We start from the raw sequence: 16790 nt of genomic DNA on the forward strand, positions 1-16790 counted from the left end.
CTCCTGGGAGCAGTGGTGGTCCCTCTCCCCAGGTGAGAGGAGCCCATTGGGGCACAGAGTGCCCAGAGAGACCCTGCAGTCGCTCAGGTGTATCTCTGCCTCATCTCAGCAGCCTTGTCTCGAGTGATGCAGTGTGTCATGGGCTGGGTGCGGGTTTTGTGTGCAGTAATGGGGGGAGCGCGTGCCCTCCTAGCCAGCAGGATGGCCACTTGAACCGGTTGGGGTGTCCCAGCCCATACTGCTGACTTCTGCTCTTACCAAAATCAAGTCAACAACTTCACTTGAAAATCAGCCAGTTTCCTCCTCACCCCAAGTCAGAAAAAAAATATGGTTCAGTTATTCTTGGTGGAAATGAAACAACTTTAAGAAAGGATGTCCTGGGGCAGTGCTTAAAGCCTGGAGAAATGGCCGTGCCACACCTGGCTGAGAAATACTGACTTGCAAGCAGGTCTCCCCAGAGAGACCACCAAGCCTTTGGGCTAAAGCAAAACCAGGGGCCTGAAGGACCCTTTTTAGCTCACTGTTTGCTCTCTGGGCTTTTGCCCGTGCCCTAGCATATACTTCTGTCTAATGCAATTACCGATCATAATTCTTTTTGAAAAAGTCTGGATTTCTCATTGATTTTCTCTAATTGTCCTCTGAAGCACATATGTGGTTGTACTTGTACTGCACACGCTACACCAGCAGTAAGACCTGCAGCTGCTGACAGGGGAGACAGATAGTCTCTTCGTGTGCCAGTAACAGCCTCTGCCTGGGTCCCTGGCAATGGGCATTCCACTCAAGACCCAGAGCCCTTACAGGTACCTCTGCTGTCTTTGTGCAGCCAGGTGCAGGGTGCACGGGACCTACACTGAGTTGGGGGTCCCTGAGCCAAAAATAGCTGCAGGCTAGGATAGTACTGGGGGGAGTATCAGACACACTTTCCTTCTCAGCTTGCCCTAGACCCTCACAGTCACTGTTGAAGACAGCAAAATGGCCCAAATTAACCCCTGATCTGATGCGGTACAGCCACTTTTGTTTAAGGTGGTTTACATAGAGTTGCCAGCAGATGGGCAGGGACAAGAACTACTTTGCATCATTTAGTGAGTCATTCTTGGCTTGTAAGGGAGCACCTTTCAGGACACAGATGGCAAATTAGTGTAGAAGACAGTTAGTTCGTTCCTCTTGCCAGCATCTTTCCCAGGCACTGTATCTATGGGAGATGCTGGTAACAATGACAGGATTTTGCTGTAGTTTCTCCAATGAACACTTCGGCTGCTGCCCTTGCACCTGATTCTTAGCAGGACAGATGTATTTACTTTATATATAAACTTTTATTAACATTAAATCTCTTCAGAGAGCAAATGAAGATGTGACATAATACAGCTATATGCAAGTTATTTCCAAATTTAAAGCAAATATGGAATTGTACCGCTATTTCACAGGAATGACCCACAACTTAAGAAAGATTAGCTGCTGTGCATGGTTTGGAAAAGTGCTGAGCTGGAGATGCTCACAGTACCGCTTCTGCATGCCAGGCCTTCAGCAAGTCTTGCAGAGGAGGAAAGAGATCTAGCTGTGGGGGTGGTAGAAGAAGCTGTGGCAGAGCTGTGAGCTGCAGGCAATGTTTCATGTGCTCAGTGCCAATGTTTCATAGTACAAACACAGTTGCTCTGTTGCCTCCTAGACATGCAGAGGGCTCAAGGCCTGGCGGAGGTAAGCCAAGCTTGCAGGAGCCCAAGCAGAACCTTGCCTGAGGTAGGTCTGAGAGGGGAGTGACAGTGGAAAGCAGCTGATGATTTGGAAAAAAGATTCAGTGCATGTTCCCTGACTGCTCTTCCTCTCCAGATGCAGGTGCTTACTAGCCCTTAGGGCCCATCATCTTGCTGCAACCTCCAAAGCAGACCGCCAGCCTGGAGGACCCTCCATGTCCAACTCAGCAGTGAGTGCTTTAGAAACCAGTGCAAACATAGTGGTAGACACCGGTGCAGCAGGAGAAGCCATGAGCAGCATGGGAGCAGATCCTGCTAGAGTAGTAGGGAAATGGCAGTTTTGAAATCCCAGCTCCAAATCAAAGCTGGAAGAACTCTGGGCACTCAGCTGGTTTTGGGGCTTGGTGTCCGAGACTCCTGCCAGAAGGCAAAGTTAGCATCAAGAGTTGAGGCAGCTGGTAACCAGTACAGGAGCTATTGCGTGTGCCTACTGGTGAGACCTGCTCTGCAAAAACAGTCGGCAAAGCTGTGTCTGTTCCCTTCTCCCAGCTCCACTAGCCCAACTGTCAAGGGCTGCGCCAGGAGACAGGCGTGGTACAGCCCCTGAGCCAGCGCCTGATGTGCTGGTGGCCTCCTGGAAGAAGGGAACAAACCAACAGGATAAAGAAGAGAAGGTGGGAGCCTTAGTTTGAGATTTTCTTAGCTTGCCGTTTCCTTATTCAACAGTGGATCCTAGCACTGCCGGGCATTGCTCCGCTTCATTGCCCATTAAACCTGGGGTTCACGACTGTGGTGGTGGCACTCTTGAAGAGGGGGTTATCAGCCTGGAGGGGGAGAGATGAGAGGCCCATGTGGTTGTGCTATATAGGATTTTCAGCACAGCATTACCCACCCCGCCCCTCCAATGTTGACAGTGCGGACAGCATTGGCCGAAGAGCCCACAGGCTGCTTTAGCCCCCTGCAAAATCCAGCCGGGCTGTGAAATCAGCCAGTGGGGAGGGCTCAGGTCTGCCATGGCTGCCTCTGGAGAGGATGTCCCCTCCAGGTGTCCCCAAAACATGTACGTGAACATCCCAGCACACCCCCACCGCTGCGGACGGGCTCTCTTACGTCGTTCCACTTGGCCTTGGACTTCTCCTTCTCGAACCGGCGGTATTCCCGGCGGTCAAACAGCTCTGTCAAGAGCCGCCAGATCAGCAGGAGCACCAGGCCGATGAGGGCCACGCCGGCCACGGTGCCGCCCACGATCAGTGCGATGTTGGGAGGCTCTGGGCACTCTGCAGGGCAGACAGACGGCGTCCAGCTGCAGCCCCTGGCAAGGCAGCGAGGCCGCTGCGGCAGAGGGGCAGAAGGAGCAGGGCTGGGGTACCTTTTTCAGGATCGACAGCGATGGTGTAAATCTCCTCGCCGTCCTCCTGGACCATGCGGAAGGAGATCCAGCAGTTTTGGGAGTCCTTCTCCCTGCACTGTCTGCTCACCCCCGTCAACTTCTCGGTCACCTGGATGTTAGGGCAGGCCTGGGAGCAGTTCTTCTCGAAGGGGCCACTCAGGAACGCCTTGCACTCCACGCAGGAGCTGCAAAACAGGCAGCCACAGCTCACCTCTGCAGGGGCAGAGGCCCTCTCACCTGGCTTTGGCTGTGGCTGGGCCCTGCCCAAGCGCAGGCAGGGCTTGCCTGCCCCTGTCCGGGAGGTGGGGGGGATCCCGCGCCGCCCCCATGCTGTCTCCGCGCATGTCACTCACACGTATCTGCCACAGGGCGAGGGGCAGCCGGGGCAATCCTGGCAGAAGGGGGGCTGGTATCCGTCCCGGCACTGGCAGCGGTTGCAGTGGCAGGTCCCGCGGTGGCTGCACTCATTGCCGCGGGCGTTCAAGCAGCCGTCCGTCGACTTCCTGCACTGGCAGGCGCTGCCCTGGTACCCGGGTGTGCACTTGCACTCCCCGCAGTCGCATTTCCCACGGTCTGCAGGGGGAAGACCTTTCAGACCAGGATCCTACAGAGAGCGAGGTCACCCTCCCTCTGCCCGTGCTTGGAGAGCATCACCCACCCTGCACTCTGCATGCCATCCTCCGTGGGATGGTTGAGGAGGTCCTGCAGGGTGGTGCGGTGGGACCCAGGACCCCCAAACCCACCCGCTTGGGCTTTGGCAGGGAAAGGCAGCATCTCCCATGGGATTTAATTTTCTAAACGGTGCCCCGGTGGAGAACCCATCATGCGGATGCATCACCTTTGCCACCACAGGGAAAGCCGTTGTGAAACTCGCAGTTCATGTTGTCGCACTCGCAGAAGGTGCCGTAGATCTGCTTGTCAGGCACGTCGCTGGTGTGGCAGATGCACTGCCCACACACGCAGTCCCCCAGCCCCGAGCAGATGACCGAGCTGTTGTCCTTCCGGCAGCTGCCCTCCAGCTCCTTGCTGGTCTTGCCTTTGGTTTCGCATTCGCAGTTCTTCCCCGTGTAGCCTGAATTGCAGCTGCCGTCAAAGGAGAGGAGCAAGCCCAGGTCAGCGGCCACAAGAAGTGCCATGGGGCATGTGCGGGGCCCAGACCTCAGCCAAAGCAGAGCAAATCTGGGACTGCCTCACCGAAGACCAGCCACGGCATATTGGTGCTAACTCCATGCTGGAGTGGGGTGGCTGACTCGGAGGAAAACTCAGAAACGCTGTTCTTCCCCCAGTCGTATTTACAACACCAAATGGTTGCCCGGAAATTATTGTTATAATTTCCAAACCCTTGCCAAGGAGATCTGAATATTTCCTGAGGAAACCCAGCCTCTTCCTCTCCCTGTCACTGAGGCATCATGAAGCAAAAACTGCACTTAAAGACCTGCGTGAACTGCAGCCCAGAAGTGGGATTTTGAGAGATTTCTACAGAAATCGGTGTCTGCTCAATAGGTGGGTTGGTGGATGGTTGGATAGTTGGATGGATGGGTGGATAGTTGGATGGACAGGTGGGTGGGTGGGTGGATGCTCTTAGGAAAGCAGCAGAGGCTCCACCAACAGAAGAGAGAGCTCATTGTGTCCCCTGCCTCCATGAACATAGTCCACCTCTCTGAATAAGAAAACTGGTGCAAAGCTGCAGAGCCAAGCCCTCGGCTCGGCCTCATGACCCTCTCCCAGCAGCTCCGCAGCTCTGGCAGCATTTGAAATAAATACTGTTTTGAGGGGACAGCACATACCTGCAGATCCCACAGACAATGCTGCCTTTCCCACTGCAGGCGGTTGGGTCAGGTCGCTCGCTGCAGTTGCAGTTGCAGTTGCTATCGAGGTGGACGGTGAGGGTGTCTGTGAAACCCAGCGGACGGATGGTGAAGGACTGGCTTTTGATGCACTCCTTGGCTGTGACCTTCACTTTGAAGGTGACCTAGAAAGTGCAGAGTGAGAAAGGGAAGGGCCGGAGGCCATCAGGCAGCTTCAGCAATCGGATGGTGGTATCAGCCCCAGGCTGAGCACATGCACATCCAGCACAATGGAGGTTCCCCCCATCCTGCAGCATTTTGGACTCTCTTGGCATTAAATTCATGTAAACAGAAAGCCTGAAACAACAGGCTGGGTTCCTGCTGTTAAACAGGATGGGCATCATTGCGAACTGCGGGGCATTCCCGGTGCGGGGGAATATACCTCATCATTGATCTTGACATTGTCGCACTCCCCTCTCGCTGCATCCAAGATGACCTTGTCCTTACTGCATATGGAGTCATATTTGACATCCAGGACGTCTGGCAGGGTGGAGTGGTCCAGGATGATCCGTGAGGAGAGGTTCTGTGGGGAAATGGTGGAGAAAGTGCCATCAGTCCAAGAGGAGACCAGAGCAAGGGTGTGTGGGATTGCAGGTCAGGGCTTCCCTCCAGCCCAGGGGATAGGGGCAAGGAGCACCCCAGGCTGGGGACTCAGCTGCCTGGGGTGGTTCTGGAAAGGCAGAAGCATTGGAGACGTGGGAATCTCTTGCTTGCTGTGGGCAGAGGGCATCAACATGTCCTGTACTCAAAGCCCTGGTCCCAGCTGCTCTCTGATAGTAAGGACACATGATGGAAACCTTTGCCTGCTCCGAGCCCTGCCAGATAGGTGAAACACAGCCTCCTCCAGTACTTACATTGTAGGCCACCTGGATGAGTTCAATGATGTTGCTGGAGTCCTCGTTCAGCTCTCCCACTGCCGACTTTGGGATCATCTCACTGAGTTTCTGCCAATGGAGAGCAAAGAGGTGAGCGGTCCCCCCCGCCATGTGATGGCGGAGCAGGCGGCAGCGGCAGGAGGACACACACAGCTGTTTCTGTCCTCCTGGGGAGGGACGGGAGGCATCTAGACCATCTGAAGTCCCCTTACCTTATAAACATCCACCATCTTACTGGTGACAGCAAAAATGGGCTGAATGTTGTTTTCGGCAAGTTTCTGGACCAGCTGGCCGACAGACGGGTAGTCCTAGGTGGGGAGAAGGATGCCGCATTGAGTGCCATCTCCCCCACCAGCAGAAGGGTGGACAGTTTGGGTTTCATGGCCCAAATTATGCTGATTATGGTGACTCTGTGGTCTCAGCAATAGGCTTTTTATGTGACTTTTTTTTCTGCCTGGGGGAGCGAGGCTGAGGGTGCAGAGCTGCTGAGCAGCCCCATGGTACTTACAAACTCGTTGCTCTTTTTGTACATATTGTCCTCCAAGTGGCACTGGCCATCGTTGGGTGTCAGGATGGCCCCAAGCTTGCCGTCACCAGCAAAGTGGAAGCCGTCATCAGTAGCATACACCAGCAAGCGGGTCACATTGCGCCAGCCTATCAAGTCCTGCAAGTGGCACAGAGACCTGTCCCTGAGCGGGACTGGCAGGACAGTGCCAGCGGGCATGGTACAGCCCTTGCCAAAGTCTCGTGTCAGCCACAGTGTGGGGCAGGGGGGATGGGGGAGGTGGGTTACAGGAGATCAGAGTCAGGAGGCTCTGGGGTAAGGTGCTCTCTTGTACACTCCCTCCCCAGAGTAACCTGCCCTGCTGCTGAATCAGGATTTATATACAATGGGCTTCCAGAGCCCACCTGAAGAGGGGCAGAGCCACCTCCTGAGGGACAGTCCGTGAGCGAGGCGGACGCAGGGACTCACCCCGCACACCGCTGCCTGCATCATGGCATCCAGCCCCCCCTCGGGGGCATCCAGGTTCCCTGAGATTAACTGCTTCCCCACTTCGCTTTCAAACTTCTTGGCATTGTCAGTCAGCGAGAGGATGTGCTTGAAGGCGAAGGGCGGCTGGCATTTCTTGTCCTTGTTGGGGCAGGGGTTCTGCAGCTTCTCAGGGTGCGTGTTCACAAAGGGCAGCACCGTCTTGTCCACAAAGGAGCCAAACCCTAGGGCATCCAAGACTGCAGCGTCAGGGGCACGAGCAGCAGGGACCAGCAGGCATTGCTGCAGCACACGGCGTGGACAATCTGCTGGCCCCTGTATACATGTCCACGTCCCTTGCCCTGGCACACTCTCCAGCCTGGCAGAGGACGGGTCACGCTGCTCACTGCCTGCATCCCATTCCAGCAGTGTGGCTCTTCCCAGCAGCAAACAGCTATGCCGGGGTCTCATGCCGGAGACAGGCTCACCTATGCGGCGAGAAGGGGTGGTAGTCTCCAGTGCCCTGAGCAGCTCCCCTCCCAGCTTCTTCACCTTCTCCAGGTCATCCAGCATGGAGTAAGAGAGGTCCATGAGATAGTAGAGATCAATGGGGTACCCCATGGCACGGCGAAACTTCACCTCAAATACAGCAGGCTGGCCTGTTGATGGGGATGCTGGGATCAGCTGCTGTGCTGTGGCTCACATCTCACCCCACTGCCCATGCCCCACTGGGATCCTCCTCTCTTTTGGAAGAAAAGGGGAGGAAATGCGGGCTGCGACATGCCACTGCGTCCCAGGTGAGCCTGGGGGTGAGCAGAAGGGTGTTGGGGATGCCAGGCAGACCATACCTATCCTCAGTTTCAGGTGCACCTCCTGGGGAGTCAGCTGTGTGTCGCTGCTTAAGGGACTGTTCTGTGTTATTGTAATGCTGTTGACTGGAAACTCAATCTCATCGCGCAAGCATCCCCTCTGCTGCAGCTGCTCCATGGTGTCACAGCGGATGGAGTCTGGCTCACCAGCTTTGGTGAAACTCTGCATGTTGCAACATCAGCGGGGAAAACAAATCAGAGGAGCAGGAAGTGAATGGGCTTGTTACAAGACAACCCAGCTCCCAAACCAGTTCTCCACGGTATTGATGGAGAAAGGAAGGTTGAAGAGTCCTGTCTGTCAGATCCCTCCTGGCCCCATCCACCACGTAGGACATGAAACATTCCCATGATGCAGTCTCCCCCCTCCACCACAGGCAGAGCCGGGTGGGCAAGATGACCACCCCACTGCCTGTGAGCTGACTGCACAAGAGGCTCTGTGGACCTACCGGCTTCTTGCACCAGGCGCAGCCGGGACCAGACTGGATACAGTCCTTGCACGTCCCCACCTTGATCTTGGGGCACTCCATGGCAAAGGCTGAAACAGAGAGAAGACAGAGTTGATGTGGGGGGCACTGGGGGGAGGCCAGTCTGCAGCAGCGGCAGCCACAGGGTGCTCTGACACCCAGCACCAGGCACCCATGCTGTCTGAGCCCACCCTGCCTATAAAACCCATGCTGGAGGCCCTGGCAGGGTCCTCACCTGCCTTGCTGTCCCTCAGCTGGGCTGGCTCGAGTTAAGTCCAGATCCCAGGAAATGCAGGATCTGACCCTTGCACGCATCTCAATGCCATGTTCCCACCGCTGTTGGCCAGCATGTGGGTTCCCTCCCCCTATTTCACTGCCCGCATAAGGTGCCGGGAGGAAGGCAGTGAGGAAAGGCAGGTCGGGCTCACCTGTCGTCACCAGCAGCAGCACCCAGGTCACTGCCAGCAGCCAGAGGCAGCAGTCACGGGACATTTTCTGCAAGACAAAAAGCATCCCTGTGACTGCCTGGTGCACGGCAGTCACAGGGAAGGGAGCCCTTGAACCCTACAGAAAGTGGCTGCAGAGGACAGCGGCCCCAGGAGGACACGTCCTTCCCGCAGCTGTCCCACTGTGGGCAGAGCCTGAGAGCGTGACCCTGCTGCAGCCCCAGGAGTCGGGCAACTGGGGCCAGGGCATCCACCCCGGGTGAGTGAGCTGACTCAGGACGCGTCCTTGCGTGGTCTTACAAAAATACATTGGTTTCCAACAAACATAGCTTTTGGACTCAATGTGGAAGTCAGCAGAGCAGGAACTTGCACCATATCGCTACGCATGCAGCTGAACTGCTGCAAAGCTTGATGTAGTATCTATTCAGACTCTTCTACCTATATGATTATATCTATGTAACAGTGGAAAATCTCAAGCACTGCATTTAGTTTTTGCTAGATGTGAATTTTTTCAGCTTCTGTGTCGAGCTATATTTGGATGGAAATTGGAATCAAAATTAACAAAAGGATTATTTCTATTAATTAACTAGCATGGTGTGATAGATACATGGAAAAGAAAGTCTCTTACTACTTGCTTTATATTTAACTGATTCATCAAGGAAATGAAATATTTCATGTAGTGAATTAATATAAGTTTTCCTGTCGGGGATTTCCAACAAGCGAGGGTTTCCAACATCACGACGTGCATGACTGACATCCTAGGAGAGCCGCAGTTCCATCTCTGAGGGAAGCGGAGCGGCTGGCTCACATTGCGTGGTGAGGTCCAGCCTGCCGGTGTGGCAACCATCAGGCCGGCTCTTGCACAATGTGCGGGGAGAGGAAGAAGGACAGGGTGCTGGAGTCAGACCCACATGGGACAGGGGGGGCCAGGATGTGATGCCGTGGCTGTGGGCTCTGACCCAAGGGCTGGGGAGGGGGCTGCACATTTCTTACCAGCATGCAGGGAAGGACTCCCAGCACATCATCCAAACGCCACAAGCACTTGCTATCCTCAGTTACACCAGCGTTTTGGAGCATGATAGAGACCCTGTTGTTCACAAGTATGTTCTCACAGTGCTTGTTCTAGCTGCTCGTACTACTCGCTTCTTGCCCCAAAGCACATCTGCTGATGCCAGAAATTTATGCTATCCATAAAGTTGGCTAAATCGCTCTCGGGAAGCAATTTTTCAGTGTTCTTCCTGTGGTGTCAATGAGATCATGTTCATTAACGCTATCTTTTCTCATAAAGCCTTCCTCCCCAGCACAGCCCTGGAGGAAAACCCAAAAGACTAGCAGCCTTACAACATGGACGCACACAGGGAAGTGAGAAAAGAGGAATTTGTTAAAAGAAGAAAAAGGAATAAGAAAGCACGAAGGAACAACAAACTAAATACCCTTTTAAGCAATATTAGACACAGCATCTGAAAAACAGGTCATTGGTTTTGAAATAGTTCTGATGCTGCTCTGAGCAAGAAAACAACCACTCCCTGGCTCCTGCCAACTTGGCACAAAGTGCCATCACCCCTTTCCATAAACCTCCTGAATTAACAGCTCAGAGTGAAATGGAAACATGAAAACAAGGGAAACCTTCAAAAGGCACTGAGGCCAGGTTAGTATGTAGGGCTGCTCAGATCCCCTTCTAAGACATCAGGATGTCCTTTCTTAGCTCGGCAGCCTCTGTAAGATACCAGACAAGCAAAGGATGACACTGGTCAGCCTTGAAAGAAGGTCTGGTCTCCTCCCAAGGGCAGAAAGAAGGTCTAGGTGCATCAATGGGTGTCATTTCAGTGACATTTCTGCAGTGAGGTTTGGTGCCCAGCTGTAGTATGGACTTGGAGATGTGGCAGGACCGCTAAGGCTGGTTGCCACCATTGCTTATAGCAGGGGTCATCTGGATGTGAGCGTTTGCAACCTTGGGAACCCCAGCCTGCCCTGGAGCCAGCCTCCCCAGCACCGCATGACTGCACAGGCAACAAGAGGTACCTCTGTGGTCACCGGTCATACCCTGATGGTGAACTGGCACAGGAGCTCACTCTGCCGTGACTGGCCCAAGACCATCCTATGGTGGGTGGACAAAGCCCTTCTTCACAAAGGCATCCTCTGCAAGTCCCTCTCCACCACCACAGTCCAGCTTGGTAAGTTTTTGAGGGCATCATTTATCGTCACATCTGCAATACCCCTGCCTGCATGATACGCACTTGCTGTGCTTAGCTGGCCCAACACATTTTTGTCACCTCCAAACTCTGCAAGCACTGTTTGAGCTTGCAGACAACAGGTAAAAACTCTTAAAGTAAAAAAAAAAAGAAAAAGAAAAATGTCTTAACAGTAAAAGCTCTTATCAAGGCAGGGTGGATACCAGATCCTTGTTGGACCCTCCTGGGTGCACCTTGCTGGGAAATGATTTTGCTCACTCATTTGGGCTGTGACACTCTGTGACCGGGATATACCCAGTGACCTGTGCCAGCCCAACCTGAGAGGTCCTCCAAGACCAAAATCGCACTCCAAGGCACAGCTGGGTCCTTCCTGACCACATTTGCTGTACTCTTAGCTGTATTCACACTCTTCATTTGGTATTGATCGCTGCTTGCATCTGCTTTGCCGCACATGTCTAGTTAATTGGGAGTGCCCTGGGGATGCTGAAAATAGTGTGAGCTCATATTTCTGCAACCCCCCCGAAAAACAGGGCCAGGGAAATAGGTTTTTGCCCAGCAAGAGCTGCCACTGCCGGCAGGAGGGAAAAGCGGCTCCCGCCCTTGTTTCCTGTAGCACTTAGCTGATTGACACCCTAAATATGCCTATTTAGGCTCCAGCTCTTTTACAAGCTAGAAGTTCCCACACGGGCTGTGGGGACCAAACCTGCAGGCTGGATGAGCTCCTGCCATCCCACCTGCCCAATGTTTCCAATGAGTTTAACTCCTGCTGCCATGCCAAGGTGTGGGGTGGCAATGGGGTGGACCAAGGCTCTGGAAGCTCCTCATCCTTGCTGGAGGTTAGAGGTTCCTGCTTATAGGCTCATCTCATGAAATAGAGCAAGTTTGCACTTAAAACTGGATTAAAAGAAGTTCCCAAACCCCAGAAATAAAGCGGGAACTTCAACATACACCCTGCTCTGGCTTCTGTGGGGTTTTGTAATGTAGGGTTCATTTTGTGGGCTGGATTTGGATGCCTTTCTAATCCCCAAAGTTGTTTCTCTCCCTTGTCATGAGAACGTAAAGCACACCCTGATACTAGAGGAAAGCAGCAGCAGAAAGCTCACCACTTCTTTTCTTCTGCTGTGGAGGGAAGTTATTCACTGGTATGTGGGTGGTTGAGTGTATATGTGACGTAGGGTGATTTTCAAAGAGAACAAATGGGGCTTCTGCTTTTGTCTGCCGCCTTACAGTGTTCAGGGGAGGGGAAAGCAGGTTTTCGGTCTGACTCTCTGCATTAGCAGGGCCCAGACAAAGGCCTCAGTAGTGTTTTCTCCAACCCCCTTGACAATGCCTTTGGCTCAGTCCCAGATTTTGCACTGCTACTGCCAGTCCTGGGTGCTCTACTCCTCGGTGTGCTCTGCCTGGGATGCTGGGATTTTTTTCCCTCTTTTTCATCAATTAGGGCAAGCAGGGGGATGCACATAGTCCATCCTCCTGCCCTGGTGTGAAGGAGCAGAACCGCAGAGCTTTACAACCCCTTCACCATGGGCTGGGGAGCAAGGTGCTGAGACCGAGCGTCCTGGCTAGGGGCAGGTCAAGTTGCCATCAGGCTCTGCTTCCTGGCCAGGGCTGCATGGTGGCATCAGAGGGAGAAGGCTGCACCCTGGGACCAGGCTCCTCCTTGGCCCTGAGCTCTGATCTTCTCATCGCATGCCTCGGGCGGCTCAGGACCAGAGCCCTGCTTCAACAGGAGCCCTTTGCGGAAGCCACCAGGGTATTCCACCTATGGAGCATCTCTTGCTTGCCATACGTTATATACTTGGCATGGCTCAGGCAGGGCAAGATACTCATGAAGGGTCTGTGAGCCAGAAAACGTGAAGGTGGCCTCAGGGAAGGTGTACAAGGAAAGGGCTGGGTGCTGTCCTGCATGAAGGCAGGGAGCAAAGCTGGAGCACACCAGCCTTTCAGGGCACTGGGCATGCTGGGGGCTGTTGGTGGGATGGAGCAGGCTGCTGTGCAGCATGGAGGAACAAGTTAGGATTTATAAATAGGGCTGAAGGGGAAGTGTTGATGCTAGCGGCGATCTTGTTGCTATAAATAAGACAAGTGTTTAACAGCAGAGACGGGTCTTGCAGTCTGTTAGCCACAACTCCCCTTTAGTGCTTTGCCAAACATCTGTTTTCTTGAAAAACGGGAGGACGCACTCTTGTGCCCAGTATCCCAGGAGGACTCCTGGGGGGTTTGCACCATCTGCCTGCAATGGTGAGGTGCCACTAGTGTCAGTGCTTGTGCGTTGGTGCCCCTGGGCACTTTTTCCACGCTCCCAAGCATCCCTGGTGCCGCGTCACCATCATGCTATGACAGAGATGCCGGGTATCACACCCAGCAGTGCTGCTTCTTTCCCCCTTGCTCTGGGTGGCCCCAGACCCCATGCATGGGTGGTAAACGAGAGGAGCGGGGTACAGCAAGGACAGGAGAGTGGATGTCACTTGACTTGTGGCCATTTCTTCCATCACTTGGTTGTGGGATGCAGATAGTTCCCATCAAGGCAGGTAGCCATATCCAGGGCTGCCTGCTGGCTAAGACCCTCTCTGTGCAAAGTATCACAGTCAGTGTGTGTGTATACGTATTTTTTTATATATATATATGTTTTATATATATATAAATTACAGAAAAAATATATAAATAAAAAATAGAGAAAAGTATTTTTATACATATATATAGAGAGAAAAGAATATATTTCTATGTCCTATTACAGGAACTATGTATATTTTATATGTATTTCCTTCCAGCAGCCTCCAGTGCCTGCAGAGGACGGATGTGTGGGATGAGCACTCTCCCACGTGCACTAAGCCCCTGGCCCGTGGCATCCCTTGGCTCTGAGTGCTGAGGGTCCCTGGGTGCCCGTGGGACCCTCACCCTGCCCTGGGAGGGCAGGGTTTTGTGCTGTTGGGTCTCCCTGGATCAGAGCCCTGCTTGGGTAGGAAGGGGCTGCCCCACCAGCTGTCGTGCCCTGGGTAGCCTGGGATTTTTAAGAGCAGAGAAGCCATTTCTTATGTCTCATCTCCAGTGGGCATCACCCCTTGGCTGATCCCAGCAGGGACGCTGTGACGGCTGCTGGGTTTGCAGAGACACAGGACAGAGTCCCCGGGGCTGAGCAGGGACCCAGGGACCTGCTCGAGGGCACAGCCCGTCCCCTGGAGCTGGGAGAGCTCGTGCTTTGTGGCAGCAAAGAAGGGATCGCCCATCGCCACCAGCCCTGCGGTAACTCGAGTATGTCTTTCTCTGAGAAAACAAGTCACCCTGCACTGCACTCTCCAGCATGCTGAGATCGCTTGCGATTGAAACAGCACTGGGATGAGGACAGAAAAAAAGTGCAAAACCACCGTGTCAAGCAGGATGTGACAGCCATGCCAGCGAAATGCACCGTTTAAGGCCTTCCCACACCTTGCAGAAGCTGCGTACCGGCATCCACGCCGGCCGCACAGTGCAATGCCTCTGCAAGTGTTCACGCCTTCACTTTTCACCTGCCTGGGAGGCTGGGAGCTGGGGCCGCGGCATTGGAAAAAGCACTGAAAACAGATGCCAGGCTGCCTTCCCTGACACCTGGGGTATGCCCCAGATTTTGTCTGCATCTGAGAGCCAAAGGATTTTGCTCTCCCCTGGGTTAGCTTGCCTGCAGCCTCTGCTGCCTTTACTGCCGCTACCAGGCATTTTCAGTGGTTGTCAGCAGAGTATTTAGTGTGTACAGCACACAGAGAGATGGAGAAGAGCGAGGGTCTCACCCCCTCTCCCAGCTCTTCTCCCAGGCCCACAGGGGCACAGGGACCCCCAGGAAGGTCCCTGCACCGGCGTGCTGGCGGTGGCACCGCGATGAGCACCCCCCCGGCAGCCGTCCCCACCGCCCTCACGCCATGCTGCTGTGCCGGTTCCCTCTACCCCTCTGAGCCATCACACCCTGCAGTTGGCGGTGGGCGCTTGTACGGGATCCCACGGGGAAGTGGGGGGGTACCGGGCAAGGAGCCGGCGCAGCCCCCAGCCCCAGTGCTTGCCTGGTGCTGCCGGTTGGGTACACAGCCAGCACCGCTCTCCCCAGCGCCATGTGTGAGGGTGAAGGGGGAGTACGCTGCACCCCTCTCTGCTCTGCTTTCCAGGCCAATGGGCTGGCGAGGAAGGAGTTGTTGGGGGTCTGACACCCTCCCCCGCAATAACCACCTGCAGTTCCAGGCTTAATCCTACCTCCAAAAGCAATAAAACATTACAGACCAGGTAAGCTGTCTTTGCAAAGGCTGTGTAGGCTGATCGCCGCGCCATGCCGCATGCTGCAGGGACACTGCGCCAAGCTCCCTGAAGCCCGTCTAAAGACTCAAGCGGCCAGAGGTTAGATGAGGAATTATAAAACAAATTCACTGGAAACACCAGAGCTACGAAACCGCCTTGTTGCCCAGCTGCCTCCCCCCCCATAAAGAGAAACAGAAGCAAAAAAAAATGGAGATGCTGCACTCACCTCGCATCAAGCCCTCTCCTTCGTCCCGTGCTCGGGCTGTGATGAGGATGGTCTCAGCTTCTCAGGCTTGGCTGGGAAAAGCAGCCAGGCATCAGGAGCCTTGCAACGCACCCCAATCCTTCCTTCCTATTTCTGTCTTACAGTTGGCTGGGGCAGAAAGGAGGAAGTCGGAGCAGTGGCTGTGGGAGGGCGTGTTCCCCCCCAAACCCAACCAGCCCCATTCACGCCAGCCAAAGCCCTGTCAAAGCCCTGCCAAAGCATCCTGCCCTGCAGGGCTGGGGTGATCTCCTCCCTGGGCTACACTGGGGGGTCTCCAGCCCTCCCGCTGCACACAGGAAAGGGACCCTAGCCAAAACCCGCCCTTTTTGCCCCACTTTTAACCTTTCACAGCACTGCTGGGGGCCAGCCCAGTCCCCCAGTGGGCAAATAAAGCTGGTAGTGGAGGAAACTGGTTCCTTTGGGAGCCATTGGTAGCCCCTGGCTGAGGAGAAGATGGGGAGCTGGCTCCCCTCAGACTCTGGGTTGGGGTCTGAAATTTTTGTGTCGGGGCTCACTGCTGGGGTAGCGGGGCCTCCTCGTTTGGCAGAGGATGCCAGCACCGTTCTCACTGTGGCATAGGTCAGGGCTGTGTGGTTTTTTTTAAGCAGCCTTCAAATTTTGTTGTGCAGTCTGCAGTAACAGTATTTCCATGAGCAGAGAGGAACCGGCTCCTGGCAACTATCTCTTATGCTCTTTGGGGCACTAAAGTAAAAAAAAAAAAAAAAAAAAGTCATTTAGAAAAACATACAGGCTTGTAGATTTTTTTTAAAGATAGTTAACGTGAAGCTTTTGTTCATTGCTTTGTAGGTTCCCCTTCCAGCAAGCTAACTTTGAGTGATTGTGATGCATTATAAGACACTGATGCAATTCACCTGCTGCTGTCTTACAGTTACGGAGCTGGGTTTATTTTTGCAGAAAGCAAAGAGAATCGCAGTGCTAGCAGCAAATTTCTGAGCCCTGACGAATGCTCCATGGGTTAGTGTTTTTATAAAAGAAGACAACAGAGCTCTGGCCTGGTTTCATTGGAGCCAGGCACCGGGTGTAGTGAGAAAGCATCATAACAATGCTTGCAGTGGGATGGGAGTGTTGGAGCAGCTATCGCCTGGCTGGAGTGGGATACGGCGGGGATGGAGCCCGAGGATGAGCCTGCTGGGAGCTGGGGTGCCCAACCCGGCTTGCTCGGAAAGCCTGGGTGGCTGCAGCTGGACACTGCAGTGCAGCCCCCAACCCTGGAACAGGTGGGCCAGGGTGGATGAAGCTGGGAAAACTTGGTGGGGGCTTCCTGCCAGCATTGCTGGTTGCAGATCTGGGGGAAGGAAGCGTGCTCGAGTAAGATGAGCTGTCGTAATTTTTCCTTTTGTATTGCATAAAGCCCTTATTGGGCTGCTCTTTTCTCTTCAATTATTTCTCTGGGTTTGTCAAACCGCTCTGCTCCCACTGACAAAAGGTCAAGGGAAGGGGGTGGGGGAGCTGGGAGCCTCCTGAGCTGGAGCAGCAGGAGCAGAGCGAGTATACCATGGG

General features: G+C 54.1%; 1 protein-coding gene across 1 annotated transcript; it reads right to left on the reverse strand.

The window, feature by feature from the left end:
* Nucleotides 1-1269: 1269 nt before the first annotated feature.
* ITGB2 (integrin subunit beta 2) lies at nt 1270-15414 on the reverse strand. Its single transcript, XM_075027756.1, has 16 exons — nt 15231-15414; nt 8535-8601; nt 8089-8177; nt 7622-7805; nt 7262-7432; nt 6777-7018; nt 6312-6467; nt 6016-6111; nt 5783-5872; nt 5311-5451; nt 4869-5053; nt 3920-4164; nt 3435-3654; nt 3061-3266; nt 2802-2968; nt 1270-2515 (listed from the first exon to the last, which is right to left on the reverse strand). The coding sequence occupies exons 2-16, from the start codon at nt 8596-8598 to the stop codon at nt 2450-2452; spliced, it is 2322 nt and encodes a 773-aa protein (XP_074883857.1). The 5' UTR covers nt 8599-8601; nt 15231-15414; the 3' UTR covers nt 1270-2449.
* Between the last annotated feature and the right edge of the window lie 1376 nt (nt 15415-16790).

Source organism: Buteo buteo, chromosome 5, assembly GCF_964188355.1.
Source record: "Buteo buteo chromosome 5, bButBut1.hap1.1, whole genome shotgun sequence".
Lineage (NCBI taxonomy): Eukaryota > Metazoa > Chordata > Aves > Accipitriformes > Accipitridae > Buteo > Buteo buteo.

What these genes read in the sequence shown, in the direction of transcription:
- ITGB2 (XM_075027756.1), bottom strand. Translation starts at nt 8,598, where the DNA reads ATGTCCCGTGACTGCTGCCTCTGGCTGCTGGCAGTGACCTGGGTGCTG. An exon ending in GCTGCTGCTGGTGACGACAG is followed by an intron (nt 8,178 to 8,534) that starts GTGAGCCCGACC and finishes TCTCTGTTTCAG; the next exon opens with CCTTTGCCATGGAGTGCCCC. An exon ending in TCGCCCTGTGGCAGATACGT is followed by an intron (nt 3,267 to 3,434) that starts GTGAGTGACATG and finishes CCTGTTTTGCAG; the next exon opens with CTCCTGCGTGGAGTGCAAGG.